The sequence below is a fragment of the Gavia stellata genome, chromosome 11, assembly GCF_030936135.1.
Source record: "Gavia stellata isolate bGavSte3 chromosome 11, bGavSte3.hap2, whole genome shotgun sequence".
Taxonomy (NCBI): Eukaryota; Metazoa; Chordata; class Aves; order Gaviiformes; family Gaviidae; genus Gavia; species Gavia stellata.
The window spans coordinates 3,838,519-3,854,174 of NC_082604.1; the positions used below are offsets into that span (position 1 = coordinate 3,838,519).

The 15,656-nt window shown below is 50.8% G+C and overlaps 1 protein-coding gene across 1 annotated transcript in view; it reads right to left on the minus strand.

Moving 5' to 3' along the window:
• Positions 1-1,450: 1,450 nt before the first annotated feature.
• NGEF (neuronal guanine nucleotide exchange factor) overlaps positions 1,451-15,656 on the minus strand; it is a 39,383-nt gene continuing 25,177 nt past the window's right edge. Inside the window, exons 6-15 of the mRNA XM_059822793.1 lie at positions 14,072-14,232; positions 13,698-13,850; positions 11,552-11,681; positions 10,706-10,780; positions 8,670-8,759; positions 6,812-6,975; positions 5,602-5,757; positions 2,837-2,916; positions 2,277-2,381; positions 1,451-1,623 (exon numbers count right to left, since the gene is read on the minus strand). Coding sequence (XP_059678776.1) covers positions 1,451-1,623; positions 2,277-2,381; positions 2,837-2,916; positions 5,602-5,757; positions 6,812-6,975; positions 8,670-8,759; positions 10,706-10,780; positions 11,552-11,681; positions 13,698-13,850; positions 14,072-14,232 — 1,287 coding nt within the window. The remainder of the gene's footprint in view (positions 1,624-2,276; positions 2,382-2,836; positions 2,917-5,601; positions 5,758-6,811; positions 6,976-8,669; positions 8,760-10,705; positions 10,781-11,551; positions 11,682-13,697; positions 13,851-14,071; positions 14,233-15,656) is intronic.

A 15,656-nucleotide genomic window follows, 5' to 3' on the forward strand; every position in this document is an offset into this window, starting at 1 on the left:
CTCCGCTCTGCGTGTGGCTGGCTTGTGGCTCTGTCGGCAGGCAGCTGCTCTCCGTCCCCTTTTCGAGCACAACCGTGGCACCGCTGGAGCATATAGCAGCGCAGACCACAGTGCCTGGAAGACTCTCCTTTGCAGTGTTATGGAAAGATGCCAAATAATTGATTTCCCTGATGGACGCTGGCCGCAGCTTGGGACCAGCCTGTAGCTAGGAAGCCCTTGGCTGCGGCCATGTGAGGGACTGTTCAGAGCGAGGCTGTTGAACAACAGGCGGCTGCCGCGGGTCCATCCCCTGGCCAGTCTTAGTGCTGTGCCCTGGGCTTCATGCGATGCTCAGTGCCACAGCTGGGAAGAGTGATGGTCCGGCTCTGCTGGCGACAGAGGATTCTCGTATATACACAGAGGTGAGCCTGTACAGGGAGCTCGTGCACGCAGGTTGTGCGCACAGCTGGGTGGTGTGGGTTACAAGCATGTAGGCAGCAATCACGGTACAACAGCTCCTGGGGTAATGTCACTTGCCTGCTGTGTGGCAGCCCGGGTCTGCTGGTGCTCCCATGGTATGTGGCGCTGTGCAGGGAGGCACTGGCACAGCCATACTGCTCTGTGCCTCTGCAGCAGGGAGTAGCGGAGACAGATCAACCGGGAAAGGCCACGGTGCCAGGCTTCTGCAGCGGCTCTGCGGAGGGATGCCGGCTGTGGAAGAGGTTGTGAGCCACGGGGCAGGGCCCAGATGTGCTTCGAGGCCATCAGGAGGGCAGAGATGTGGGTCGGAGCTGGCGAGGTTGGGCTGCTGGTGAAGCGGGGCTGGGTATGGAGCATTTCGGAGCGTTTGGAAGCAGATCAAGCGTCTGCCTGTGGGAATGGGCCCAGCAGCTTCACAGCAGGACTGGGGAGGTGGAATTCCTGGGGCTCGTCCCAGCCTGGTGCCAGTGGGCTGTGTGAGAGGCGTCAAGACAGCTCCTCTGCTTCAGTTTCTGCCCCTGTAAGGTGCTGCTTTAGGAGGGCCCCAACTCAAAAGGTAGCGATGAACTCTAAGTGCTCAAATGGGGCGACATTAATTGCTTAGTTACGTTTGTGGCCACGTGCCTTTCCCAGGCGGCCTGACCAGCCCCAGCTAGCACATGTGCAGAGAAGGGGGGTCAGCTGGCCGGCACCCGGTGGCTGTCGGGCTGTGTCCGTTTGGCTTGTACTCTTTGGGGCTTTACAGAACACCTGGAAAAGGGTTATTTTAGCCAGTTCGAAGCACTGATCTCCAGGAAAGGATCAGTGCCGCAGGGAGCATGGCGGGGAGCCCAGGAACTACAGTCTGTTTGTTCAGGGGTGCGTGTGCCTGGTCCAGCACACCAGGTCCTGCACCACGGCCCACAGCACCACCGCCACATCTTCCCAGCTGGCAGCCTCTGTCCTTTGCCCCTCTCCCAGAGGCACTCTGGACTCTTGGGGATGCCAGCAGTCATTGGCGGTTTCTGCTGCCCAGTTTCCTCCGCTGGCTGTCATCTGACTTGTGCACCCGGAAACACTCCTTCAAGTTCTGGGCTCGGATTTTGGGGTTCAGGATCTCCTCCCCCATAGAACTGGGGAACCAGCCCCTCTCCTGGTCATGAAGACGCTCCCCAAATATCCAGCCTGAGTAGAGACAGAGACAGGCATAAATGGGGAAGGACTGGCCCTTGCTCCTGCACTGGGACAGTTGTGCTGGAAAGAGCCTGCAGAGCTGGCAGTGCTTTCTGGAAGCTGCTCAGAGGCCTGTGCTGGAGCAGACCCAGTTTGTAAATCTAGCCAAGGAGGCCTGCTCGCCTGAGCAGCACTCTGTTTGGACAACTGCCTCAAGGGATGCCAGCAGAAAGCAGGCACTGCTGCCACTGAGTGCCCTCTGCTGCCCCTGATGCCACAGGAGTGGTCCCCAGCAGAGACCCAATCTCACAGAGTCCACCAGCTACAAGTGTGCCCCAGCAACCAGGACCAGGTGGCTGCGAAGCATCATCAAGGTAAGAACAGCTCTGGGTTACATCTGGGATGGCTGTGCTAGCCCTGCCGTGGCCCACAGCCGGTGCCAGGGTGGCTGTGCCAGCATTGCCACAGCTCAGGGCAGTCTGGATTTGCTGAGTGTTAGGAGGAAGCAGTAACTCCCTCCTCCTGCTGTGAGCTCCCTCGGCTGTGCTGCAGATGGTCTCTCCCTGGCCAGAGGGCCCCTCTTGTCTGCTCGGCAGCAGCCTGCCCTGAGCAAGGCCCACCCTTCCACAGGGACTCCCAGCCCAGTCCCATCCCGTCCCCCATACCGTCGTCTGTCTTGTCCAGGATGTTGAGGACGTCAGCTAGTTCTAAGGACAGCTCATCTGGCTGCTGGGCCACGTATGGGTGGACACACTGGATCTGCGGGCAGTCTGCCAGGGAACAGGGCAAGAGTGAGGAACGGACTGGGACAGAGCCCGCTGCAGGACAGCACAGCTTGGGTGGGTGTAGCACCGCGAGCTCTGCGAATGGTCCCTCTGATCTGGTAAGAAACCCCGCGGAAGCCAAGGGTGCCCCAGCCCCAGGGACCAGGGGAGCATCTCTGTGGGGAAGGAAGCTGGGGGCACATCACCACTGCAGTGCCACCTATGAGCAGCTTGGGTGGGAGGGAGAGCACTGGTGCAGCCCAGACCAGGTTGGAGGAGAGCAAGGTCAGGGCCAGGCCCAAAGACAAGTGGCTGTCGATGGTGGAAACGCAAGGGGAGCTCAGGGAGAGGGTTCAATTTCAGCAGAGGCCTCAGGCTTGGGCTTAGACTGAGATCAGGGCAGAATAAGGCGCCCTGGTGTACGGGTGAAGAGCTCCTGGCTGCTATGCTGTGTCTCTTACCAACAAGTCTGGATGTAAATGAAACGAACTTGGTTCTCCGGTTTGGGGCCAGCGAAATCATCCAGCGCTTCATTTCACTCCTGGATAGGGGAGACAAACCGAGGCCGTGAGCATGAGACAGTCGTAGGGACCCCAGCTCTTCTGCCCAGCCAGCCCTGGGCTCCTAATTCCTCCTCTCACAGCCCTTTCCTGCCTGCCCCCCCGGGGTCCTGGACTGACTAGTGATGCTGAGCCCCCCTCTTGCACACACCGGTTGGGATGTCACACATGCCACAGTGCCCTGGGCCCTGCCACACAGGCCTGGCTTGCTGCAGGGCCACGAGGCTGGCTGTCCCCACAAGCAGCAGGATCCCCCTTTGTGGAGCCACCATGGCTTCAGAGAGCCAGCAGCAGGGGGGAGGGCCTGCCATCTTCTGAGCTCTAACCAGCAAAGGCAGCTCCTGGCTGGGCTGGGTCAATAGGGGCAGTTTTTCCTGGAGAAAAGCAGTTAAAGGAACCATTTATTCCTGCAGCTGCCATGTGGGAACATTTAAAGGGCAGAGCTGATTAATTCACTTGCAGACGAACGCTGCAGCATACCAAGGGTACTGCTCACTTGGCAACAGATGAGATGAGATGGGACCCCTGTGAACATGTTGCCAGATCCAGCACGCTGTTATGCAAAACCTGGGCCTGCAGCTGGAGGGTGAAGACTTCACAGGTGCTGGAGAAGCCCCAGGCCTGGCGCTCCCTCGAGGCTTCCCTCAGCCCCGCTTGGAAACAGGGCAGTTCATCCTCACAGGCTCCAGCTCCTGCCTGGAGCAACAGCTCTGCTCCCAGCCCCGAGGGAACCAGAACTTTCTACCTTCTCAGATGGTAGTTTTAAAGCCTGAACTTGACACACATCTAAAGCCACCAGAGCGTCTTCTGGGAGGAGAGAGGCCTAAAAGGGAGACGTGAAGGACGAGTGCTAGCAGGCTGGTCTGCAGGGCTGGGAATACCTTGTGCTTGAGGGCTGAAGCGCAATGCCAAGGACCAGTGAAAACACCTGCAGCTGCAGGTCAAGTGCAGCCCCTCACGCCATGAAGACATGCAGGATGAGGGCCCTGTGCACTGAGGGGTTGGCACACAGAGATCAAACCAAGGGCCATTCTGTGCTCGTGGCCCTATCTGCAGGCTGGCCTTGCACGCAGCTCCTTGCAGAGCTCTTTGGATCCTGCCCGCAGCCCCCAGCTCCTTTCAGCCTGCAAGGGGCCCACCTGTGCTGCAGTACTGCCCCTGCGCCCAGCTGTGTCCAAATGTACTGCCAGCTCCTGGCAGAGCCCACCCGGGGCATTAGCTACAAGCTGCCACCAAGCAGGTCATCATTGCTGTATGGGTTCAGAGCTGGGCAATGCTGCAAGAGCTGTGGAACAGATGCAGCAGTCTGTTCGGCACTTGCTTATCTTTTCTAAATTTTTCTAGTTTGTGCCTGATACTGCCCCGATCATCCCTGTAGCTCTGGAACAGCAGCCTTCAGCAGTTGCAACATCACATTTCAGCGCACAAGACCTGTTGTCAAGCCGTGTGCTGGATCGCGTACTCACTGTGGCCATCTAGAAGACGGGATGCAGAAGCACAGAACTGCAATTGCCTCCCCTGAGCTGAAGCAAACCCTGGCCTGGTTTATCGTACTCTGCACAGCTAAGTCTCACAGACGTCAAATGTGCGTTTGCCCTGCATAACGTGACTGACATCTCTATTTTCAGTACAGCAAAGCTTCAGTGACGTGTCTGGGGAGAAGGTGCAATTACTCGCTGTGCTGGGGGCTCTTCTTCCTGATGCCGGTGCTGCACAGCGCTGGGGAGGTCAGGGTGCAGCCCCTGGGGCTGCAGCAGGACATGGTTCCAGGCGGGGCTGGTGTCTGTTAAGGGATATGGCTGTCGAACGCTGGCCTACTGACAGCAAAGTAACATCAAGCTGGGGGTGGGCATCATCTCTAGTAGCTGTTTTACTGGTGGGACACGTACACCTGTAATAGCACAGACACTGTGCCTAGAAAATGTGGGCCTGGTAAGGCTTGGGTCAATGAGAAAGCCATGCCCTGCCATGCCCTGAGCTCCAAAACAATCAGGTCTGTGTTAGCGTAGCTGAATCATTTGCCCAGTCTCAGCTTATTGGAATATGAAGTGAAAAATCAGTGATCCAAAAAAACCTGTATCCAGGGAGACAAGGAGGCCCTGAGCAGCAGAGAAGGGCTGCGCAAGGCTGCGGCATCGGCTGCAAAAGGCGCTGAGGAAGAGGCCTCTTCTCCACCTTTGCCTACAAGCAGGAGCCACTTTGCTTCCAGGGCTGGTCAGGCACAGCCTTGATATTTGTGAGTGAGCCAGCTGAGCTGCTGGAGAGTGCACAGCATACATCCTACTTCCTTTTACTTTCTGAATATCCTGCGGGTTGTAAGCTGTAAATCAGTTAGGGTCCTGTGCCGGGGCTGATTTCTGATCTCTCTGTCCCAGAATGCAAAGTGCCCATCCATCTTCCACCCCAGATGCTACAAATACACCGTACAGGAGAGAAACCTGCCTAGTTCATTAGCGCCTTTCAGTAGGAGATACCAAAGGTGGCCTCAGGAGAGTGTTGCTGGGCAGAGAGGTTTGTAGGGCCAGCCCAGCTGCAGCAGTGGAACCTCTGCCTGCCTGACCCTGGTACGCCCAGAGAGCTGGCCCCCATGCAGGTAGGGTGCTGCCCTTGCATGGGTGTAGGGAAAGAGCAGTGCCGAGTGCTGGCAGGGTGACTGTTGTACTCACTGGGACGATGCCTTCAGCATGTAGCTGGCCTCCCGGTCATCTGCATTCTCCAGCAGCCTCAAGATGAAGACGTTGGCCAAACTCTGCCCCTGGTCTTCTAACTCCTCTACCCGAAGAAGCCCCCGAGGAGCCGAGTCAAACACTTGGTACTTGTCCCTGGGAGAGGTTAGAGGATTAGGAAAAATTGCAGTTATCCCAGGAGGATTTGGCTTCAGCCACCCAGAACTGTACTGGAGACACAGACCGGGAACCTCTGCATGGTAGGAGGATAAAAGATGCCTTGCTGTGGGAAGGGATGAGTGGGTGGCTGTGGAAACCCACCGCAAAGCAAGAGACCCTCTCCTTGCTCTGCCTTAGGCATCCCGCATGGCCTAGAACAAGCTGCTTGCTCTGTCTGAGCTCCCCATGTACAAAACACAGACAGTGCTCCCTCAAAGGGGACTGTGAGGCTTAATTCATTCCTATTTGTAAAATGCCTCTGTGTTTTCTGGATACAAGCTGCCGCAGAAGCAAAATATTTCCAGGCACACAGACACTGCGGCGTCATGTTTATTAGAAACGTTGGACTAGCGAGATGCTCTCTACTGGTGAGTCTAGTTAATGCTACAAAGAACGTGCTGTTCTCTGGGACCCGTCTGTGCTGCTGTATTTCACTAGTGTCTAGTTGCACAAGACATAGTCCTAAGCATGATGACGTTCTCCTCCTCCTGAGGCAGGTTACACCACGTCAAATATAACCACTAGCCTCAGGACTAAATTTACACCCCTCCCTGCTGCTCAAATTTTCTAGCCTGCTTTCTTAGAAGTTTAACTGACTAAGTCTGAGCTGTTCTTCAGGCAGCGATGAGTCAAAAATCACTCCTTGACAGGAAGAGAGGCCTCCTGGGTCAGCCCACCAGCTGACGTAGCTCACTGCCACTCTGCAGAAACTGGTGGATACATGCTCGCTTACCCTGCTGGGAGACCTGGCCTGGAATCTGTTCAAGTCCTGTTTGCCATAAATTTTCAGCTGGAGAGAGCTGTGCCACCCATGAAGAGTCAACTGCGCTCAAAGGCAAGGTGACTGCTGGAGGGGGGTGCACAGGTCAGGCCAGGATGCTCTCCCTGTGCCTGGGGGATGGGAGGGGGGCACAGCATCACAGCTTGGATAAAACCAAGGGCAAATAGGACTAATGAAGTGCCCCGCATACTATCCAAATTTTGCACTCACCCAGGAATTTGCCGGCAAATTACCAGCAGATCATTGAAAAGGAACAAGTAGATTTCTCTGAAGAGTTTCTTGGTGCGAAGCGTTCGTGATGTCTTTGGACCGTTCATTTGCTGCAGTTCCCCCTGCTTCAGCAGCCAGCGGGAGTGAGAGATGATGGGCACAGACTAGAAGTGAGGAAAAGATGGCAAAGGTCAGGAGAGCAGCAAAACCCCATGGGCTTATGCAGTCAAGATGCTGAAAGCAACAGGAGATGCAGAAGGAAGGGTAGCGAGCTCCCATCACCACAACTTGCACTGCAGAGGATGGAGCAGAGCTGGACAGAGAGAGCAGTGTGCTCTACCATCCACACCACAGCCTGGCACAGAGTATAACAGAGCTCGGACAGGGACACTGCAGGGGCCCGAGAACAAACAAACACTCAAGGACAGTGATGCTGGAGTGCGAAGTGCTGAGTTTAAACACCAGGCTATGCCCTGCACAGCCTGATCTGTCTCTGCAAGATCATGTATCTCATCACCTGGGCTGAGCCTTTCTGGCCAGGAGACTGACTTTCAAAAATGTGTATTTGGCCCTTTGGTTGCAAAAAACCCAGGTTAAACAGGTTCTCACTGGTTGGGTCTGTCCCAGCTAGGAGAACTGTCCACGCAACCACAAGAGCACTTCTGCTAGAGTTTTACCACACATTGTGTTAAAAACAAGAAGCCCAGAAGAAAGCACATCTTATATTAGAAGAACACTATGCTTCCAGTTAAATGACTGAAATATTGGAAAATATCTGTGTAACTGCTACTCTTTCTTCCTTCACTCCTTCCCTGTGTTCATCACGTACATGGTGGCACAGTCTTTCTTTCCACATTCTTGCACTCTTTTCACCAGAGGAGCCCTGCCTGTGCCAGTGCCCAAGGCAGATCTGCGCCAGGGATGAACCAGCTCCTGCCTGTCATTACAGCCTCAGGGTTACAAGAGATTAAGGCAGTCCTGTGGCTACCCCAATATACTGCTGTCCTGTGGACTGTGTTCTAGCCCTGACACACTGCTAAAGTGCTCTGGAAAATCAAATTCTTGGGTGCCCGGTGTGGCTTTCCAAACAAATGGTCTCAAATTTTTTTTGCTTCGTTTGTCCAGGTATGTAAAAAGGTTGCTGGGAAGCTAAATATGCTCCTTAAAGTTTGCGAAGCAGACAGATCTGAGAAGCATCTCCATAGCACTCAAGAAAAGAATGAGCAACTCTATACTCAGCACTGGAGTTTCATGGCATGTATTAAATGAGATCTGGTCAGACACCCCTAAATATTGATTCAGTCATTCTCTGAGCGGAGCCAAAATAGATCATCAGCAGGTAATTAGAGACTGGACATAATGCATAAACGCAGGGATGAATTAAAATGGTGGGACAGTCTTCATTTTGGTATTTTCCAGCTTTGAAGCGTTTTGCTTTGTAGCTTTCATTTTCCTTTCCTGTCATTTGTAATGTGAAATAATAGTTGAAAGCTGACCTGCATTTTGAAGAGAGGTGAGAGGGAAGAGCCAGACCTGAGTGCTGGGGCAGGAGCCACCCACTGCGCACAGGCGTTTTGATGCCAGCGTGTCACATCTGTGTATGTGCACAGCACGCTGGCCTCAGTGCTGCCCCTGGCCTCTGCAGCGTGCATGCACAGAGATCACGCGCATGGATGCAGTGCCTGCAGCAGCAGCAACATCCCCTTCAAAGGCTTTGAAGGGGGACAGCATGGACCAGGCCACCACTGAACACTCATTAAAAGGAGTGCAACTAGGTTACTACTGCCATGTATGTGCGCACAACACCTGGATGCTGTTGGTTCACTGTCTGCAAAGGGTCACCAGCCTATGCTCATACCTTGATCTTGAATTCCAGTTTCTTCTGGATGCTGATCATCTGCTCTGTTCGGCTCATCTTCCTGACACCTTCATTACATGCTTTTACCACCTGGGAAAAAGAGAGTGAAAGATTTGTCTCCACTGGCCTTAAGCAGGTAAGTGATGATGGACAGCACGGAAAGGCCTGGCCGTGACAGGGTAAGGGCCCTGCCGTAACAGGAACTGACCAAGCCAAGCTCTTCTATCAGCACTGTATTTGCATGAAAAAGAAAAGAAAAAAGAAAAAAGGAAAAACCACCACCAACAACAAAAAACCCAAAACACCCAGATGTTATAGCTGGAAGCTGACTATCAGAGAACAAGTCAGATGGCTGCAGTTACTGAACCAGACGGTATTAAGCAACACTCCTGGTTGCATAGCAAAAGGAACAGCTCATTTGCCAGATCCTGACACACCACGTATCTCATCTTTCTTGTCCCGAACACTTGAAACAAGGTACACGTGCAGTATCATCTTCAGCAGTAGAATGAAGCCAAAGATCCTCATTTCAAAGATGCAAATGCTGTGGTTCTGCCAAGCAGCACCAGATGCCAAGGCTATGACATGTCCTGGGGAAAGAGACGTTCATCGTACAAAGCCCAGCTGTGTTCTGAGTGCAAACTTTTAACTGAAAACCCACAACCAACGTGCAGGCACCACCCTATTACAGGGACCTTAACCTAGATGCCACCGCCTGTTTCATAAGGAGCAACTCTCTTGTGAACTGGCTAGGTAGAAAATTTACGTTGGAGAACAAGCTCTGCTTTGTGCTCTGTTTTGGCTACTCAAAATCCACCAGAATATCAGCAACTGATAGAGTGATCAGCTCCTACCTATCAAATAGGATACCTACAAAGAAAATAAGCACCAGATGGTCTCTATTGTGATGCCTGCACCTAGCTGGACATTAGGCATCTAAACTTAAACATTTTCAGATAAGTAACCATGCGAGGGAGTTACAAAATTGATCACGTGAGTCACTGACAGCTGAATATAAAAAGACCATTTTTCCATCAGCAGTTGTAGTCATCTGCATACTATAAGAACAGCTTTCCTCAGGCTTTTGACCAATGGAAAAACAATTGGCTACCAGATACATCATGAGAGATTCTGCAAATACTAACTAATGCAGAACATTCTTCATCACCAAGGTCTCTGTCTTCATCCCTAGCAATGTCCAAAGCGTACACCTCCTAGATCAGTTCAGGGCAAATCCAAGAACCCATTTTGTTCTAGTATTCCAGTCAGAAACTGCAACCGTATCCTCAGGCTGATGTTCTAGCGCAGTTTTCAACTTCAAATATTTATATCGAACTGCAGGATTCAAGAGATCTTCCAAGCTTCTGATGGAGAAGGGTTCAAGTGCTCTGTCCTAGCCCATGTAGCTGTGAGCTACGTCCAGACCATTCAAATATGTAGCCTGGAGGTAGGATTGCCCTCTCTGACCGTATCAGGAACAGCCCAGATGGAAAACATCCCAATGCCTTCCTGGCGCTTTGTACACAGCAGTAACTAGCACGGCTGAACACCACACCTACCTACCAGTTTCAGGGAAGAGGGCTAAAAGCATGCTTGAGTACATCATTAAGAAACTGTTACTCTAGGTCAGAGGAAGAAGTGCGCTGTATTGGAGGAAACCTGACGCAGTTGTACTCTACTGCCTGTTGCAGCTAATTACGTGTCTCGGTGGGATCCATCGCCTTCAGGTATCTGCAAAAACAATTTGTATTCGTGAAGACCCCAAGGGGGTCTCTGCCCTTTCCAACAGCAGAAACATACACATCTGTTGTTAGCAAGGGATTCCTCATCACTGACATCTAAGCGCTGCTACATTAGTCCATCTTTGAGAGCAAGGAAGACTTAAGAGAAAAAAAAAAATTACTCTTGAAATACAGTGGCAGGATTCAAAGGGACAGCTCCAGGAGTGAATATAATTTGTACGTCTTTTCTGGGGGGGGGGAAATGAGCACAACGGTTTAATCTTAATGGCCTTCAGTTAGCTCATTCAAACTTACTGTTTCCAGCTCTTTATGTGCGTCCAGGGCAGTGGTTTCCCTGTCAGACTTCTCTTCCACTTTCTTCAAAATATTCTGCAGGGGAGGAAAGGCTGTGTTAACTCTGATCCCAATCTGACAGTACAGAAAAGTCTTTGCTAGCCTCAGAGTTATTTCTGGCCATCAGCCTAATTACAGGATAGGTGATAGAGTACAGCGACTCTCACCTCTTAGTTCCTCTTTTTCAGTAAAACCTGTTCCCATCTGACCTTCTATCTAAAAGAAATATAGCAGGCAGAGTCCTCTTTCATAAACATAAATAAATAAAAAGAGCTAGAGCTGGCACTAACAGACAGTGCTATTGGTAATTCCAGTGGGATAAGACCATTTGGGACTGAGCTGTTTCCCCATCCCTAGAAGAATGTCCTCTAGCACAGTGTTTAGACAAACTGGCAAAGCCCAGGGGGAAGATGGCTGACAGTCTGGTCCAAGCCACCATGATGTAGAGTATTACACATGGAACATTTCCATGTTCTGCGCTGTGCGTCTGTGTGTCAGCATCCTAACCATCAGGCAGCTGGGTTGATGGACTGCTGCTACGCCTTCTAGGAGCTCAGTGAAGTTCCTCCTCAACTCTTTTGCTCAGTAAAAGTTATCTAGCAAATTCAACGCTAATTTGGGGATGGCTTCCAAGTGACTGAAATCTTTTTTCTATAGTTCTTGAAAATGTCTGATTCTGTGGAAAGGCTTCATCCAGCTCTAGGGTTGATCGTGGCTGTATCTAAGCCTCATTCACAACTGCTGGAAAGGAAAATTCCAGGGGTGATCTGGAAGACCTTTGGGAGAGATAGAAGAGCAAAACTCTACCTGCACCAGCAGCTTGAGCCGGGTGATCCTTTGAAACGGCAGAATCAGGAAGGAAGAAAAGGACAGGCCTTTGCACTTGGGATCCAGCTCCAGCTGTGAGATCACTTCCCGGAAAGCTGGCTTGTCCTGGCTGAGAGGAGAAAGAGAAAAGGTGAGAGCTTTGAGTGCTACCCTGCCTGTGACTCTGGTATGTGGCTGATGACCCAAAAGCAGCTTGGTCCCAGAGACAGCATCTGCCTGGCCTCTCCCAATGAGAGAAAAGAGTGGAGGAGGGGACTGAATCCTTCTAGGTGTATTTTAGTTTAAATCTAGAACTATTTATAGTGTTGGGGGAGGGAAAAAATAGACTTTTAATGTACAAGTCATGGTAGTGTTCACATGTGTTAGCACATCTAGCTCAGCAGCATACGCTGTGTGCGTAGGTGTGTGTGAATGGGGTGTGTGTCCAAGTAGATGAGTCAGAGGCATAATTATATATTTTTACACAGTTGGATCTCTGTGACAAGGTGAAAGTCACACAGTTGTAAGAACAAGATAAGCCACAAAACAGCTCAAGCTTGGCTACTCCTGCCTGCTTAGCCAGAGGATGGAAATCATTATCTGGCCCGAGAAGGGCATGGGCCATGCCCAGGCCTTCCCTGATGGTGTTTGCAGCACATGAAAGCATTACTGGGCCATGGACATGGCTGCACAGAGCAACCTCACAAGCCCCAGCTGCCACAGTCAAAGACAATGCCTCCTGGCAACTGTGGGGCCCTGAGGAAGACTTACACTGCTGGAGTCCTGGCTAGCAGAAACTGCATGGATGAGAAGACATTGCTAACTATGCAAAAACCTGTCTTTACCATGTGTGACTCACAACGATCCAAGAGAAGCCATTGTGTCTCTCCCTGCTGCAGTAGATACTTGTGTGATGGTGTGACTCACCAGAGCCACAGCAGAATGGACTTGCATGTGTCTGAAGAACAGCCAAATGGGGGGGAACTGTGACACACCTCAGGCTTCGAGTTCAGCCAAGTGCTGCAAAATTCCTGTGCTAACTAGGAGCCTGTGGAAGGGAGTCTGTTCTTTTCAATTTGCTTTAGGTTCTCCTGCAGACCAAAAAAATACTGCCCTCTAAATTCATATCTAGGAATACCTCTCTCTCAAACAGGTCCTTTTCAAGCTCAAGTAATCCAGCCTATTGCTGCTTTGCTTCTGAGTGTTTAGCTAATGCCTCTAGGTAAACTGCTTATATTCTGCAGCTATACTGCTCACCTCTGACTGAAGGAAACCCTGTGGTACCCTCCTTTTAGAGAGAACACTTGGCCAAGCTCAACAGAGGTCCCTTAAAGTGGGATTTTTTTTTTCCCCTCAAAAGCTGGAGAGCAGAGAAAGGGAAGGATTAGGGCTTGTTACACTCCCCCGAACCAGCTGCTGCCATGGGGAGGAAATACAGTGCAGCATGTGCAATGGGCTGTCTTGAAAGAATCCAGGACATTGTAACTAAAGAAAAATTAATTCTCCTGCTGAAAGATAAGCTTGTAGGGCACTCTTTGTTTTCAGCTGGCGTAGGAGTATTCCTATCAGACCAAAAGATTTGCTAAACTTGAAAAATACTGCAAAAATATCTTAGATTACATCCTCAGGCCTGGGTAACGTCTGTGTGTGTAACACTAGAATGTGAAGAAAATGTGGTGGGGTTTTTTTGCTTTTAAGAAAATTCTGTTGTTCTGAAAAAAAAAAAAATCTCAACTTTGGGAAGGTCAAATGCTTTGCTGAGAACCTCAGGAAAAGGAATGGCTGTTCTTGTCATTAGAGCACTGTATTACATTCTTGGTCTTTCAATCTCTTGCCTCTACTTGCAGTTTAAAAATACATACATTTCACAAGTGTGTGTCCCCCGTGTACACCATAAGTATTTCCCACTTCTGGGAGCTGCTGGCTCTGAGCTTACTTGGTATGTTACTTGCATACTGTATCACCCCACCCTTACTATAAAGCCTTTTAATTGTGTTTTCTTTTTATAGGTGCAGTGAAAAATCAGTGAAGTGGGAAATCCTGTTTCTGTGCTATCTAGCCCTTTCTCATAAATATCAAAATTACATCTAAATCCATGGCCTATAAAATTTTGCAAAATAATTTAGCATCAAGCACTGGAACTCACAGAAGCTGCTTGTAAGCTCTCTCCTGGTAGGTCTGGTTGGAGACGTAGGTGATGTACACAGAGAAGTGATTAACTGTATGCTGGTAGACAATATCGCACACATCCGAGATCACAATATTCTCCTCTACCCGCTGCTCGAGGTCCAACAGGAAGCTAGATGAGAAACCCAGCGCTCATATTAATTGTGACCTGTCTGTCCCAGGTAGTTCCCAGAAGAAGCCCTTAGGGTTCAAAGCAATGAATGTGACCACAGGCTCTTTGAAAAGACAGTGGGTAACAGGCTGCCCCTTGTCAGCTCCTCCATCCCTCTACAAATGAGGTTAGCTAAAGCAATGCCATTCAGCTGGACAAAAATCCAGCAGCAGTTGTCTTACCGCTCACTAACAGCCATGACATCCAGGACATTGGAGAAGAGGATGTGTGCCTCAGACTGGTGTAAGATCTTTTTCAGACGTTCATTCTCCATGAAGTGAGACACCAGCAGACTCAAACTCTTGTAATACGAGGCTTCGGAAGTAACCAGCTCAAACATGGCCTGGGGGAGAATCCCAAAGAAGGAAATCAGCAGGTACCTTCTAATTCTATAGAGAGGCACACATAACGTTCATGAGAACATCTGTGTTGCACACAGTCATGGACCTTGCACCCACCCTCCAAGCCCAGAGTACGGGGAGAGGTAAGCATGCAATGGCATTTGCCATGTGTTAGACAGGATAGTGGCTTGAGCAGGGAAGATTTCCTCCCTCAACCATCAGCCCTGTCTCCTTCTGTCTCTCTCCTAAGTTGTTTGACCACATTTCCTTCCATTCAATCTCTCCAGCAGAATTATCTCTTTTTCTAATTTTGTGCACGTGCACACATAAGAGCACTTCATGAGCTCCCTCCTTCCTTCCTAGTGTTGCTCAGTCCTGACCTGAGGCTGCTCCAGGCACCGGCCCCACCTATGCCCACTTGTTCCAGTTCTGCACTTTCATCTCCCTTTCAGGGAGTTCCCCTTGGCAGCCCCCGTACACCCTCTAACCTCCTGCGGATCGTGACAGCGCTAGCGCTGGCTTGTTGCTCTGCTCGCTGTGGCTTATTGTGCTACCCAGGAGGGTCTCTGTGCACCATCTACCCTCTTTTTTTAGAAAAGCCATGGTGCAGGGGCTGGGATGTACAGCACCCAGCACACTGCAGTCCCAGTGTGCGACATATGCTCCTTGGGGCAGAGCTAATACACAGCTGTGGTGCTCCAAGCCCTTGTGTCTTCCCCAACCCAAAGGAAATACAGCTGTTACTGCCCGAATGAGGTTCCCTGGTCAGCCCTGGCCATACACTTTTCTGACCCAATTCACCAAGGGCTGGAACAAGACACAGTAGTTCCTAACTATTACCATAAGTCATAAATAATCTCCAAATTTCAGCCCTTGCTTCTCCTGTTAGAAGAGAAAACTCTGGAGCAAAGCCTGGCTTCCTCAGGCCAGGGATGTGGTCTGGGGAAGCAGAAAGACAAATTGGTGGTTTGGTTCAGAGATAAAAAACAATTTAATGAGATGAGGATATAAAGCCTTCTGCCTACAGCAGGTGCTGCAGGGACAGTCTACTATTACCATACAGAGCTCCCTTACTCTCCGGGCAAGTCTTTGTTGTCTTTGTTCAGGGGTAGATAAAAAAAGGTGATTATTTACACAACTAATGAATCTGTTAGTTGAAGTAAGATTAACTGAAGAGTCTCACAAGGGCTTCAACACAGTGAAAAATCATTAGATCCTTCAGACATCTCTTGATGAATGTGCGTCTCAGGCTCCTTGTCCTGGGGCCGGCCCATGCTGCCGCTACGGAAAGATGAACCTTTTGGTAGCTCAGTGAAAGTCTCGCTTCCTTGAACCAAAAGGTGCTTTGACCATCGAGCCCAAGCTCCCCTACTGCCCACAGCGCCTCTGCTGCACCCCAGTGAGGGTGGGAGCTGGCCAGGCAGTG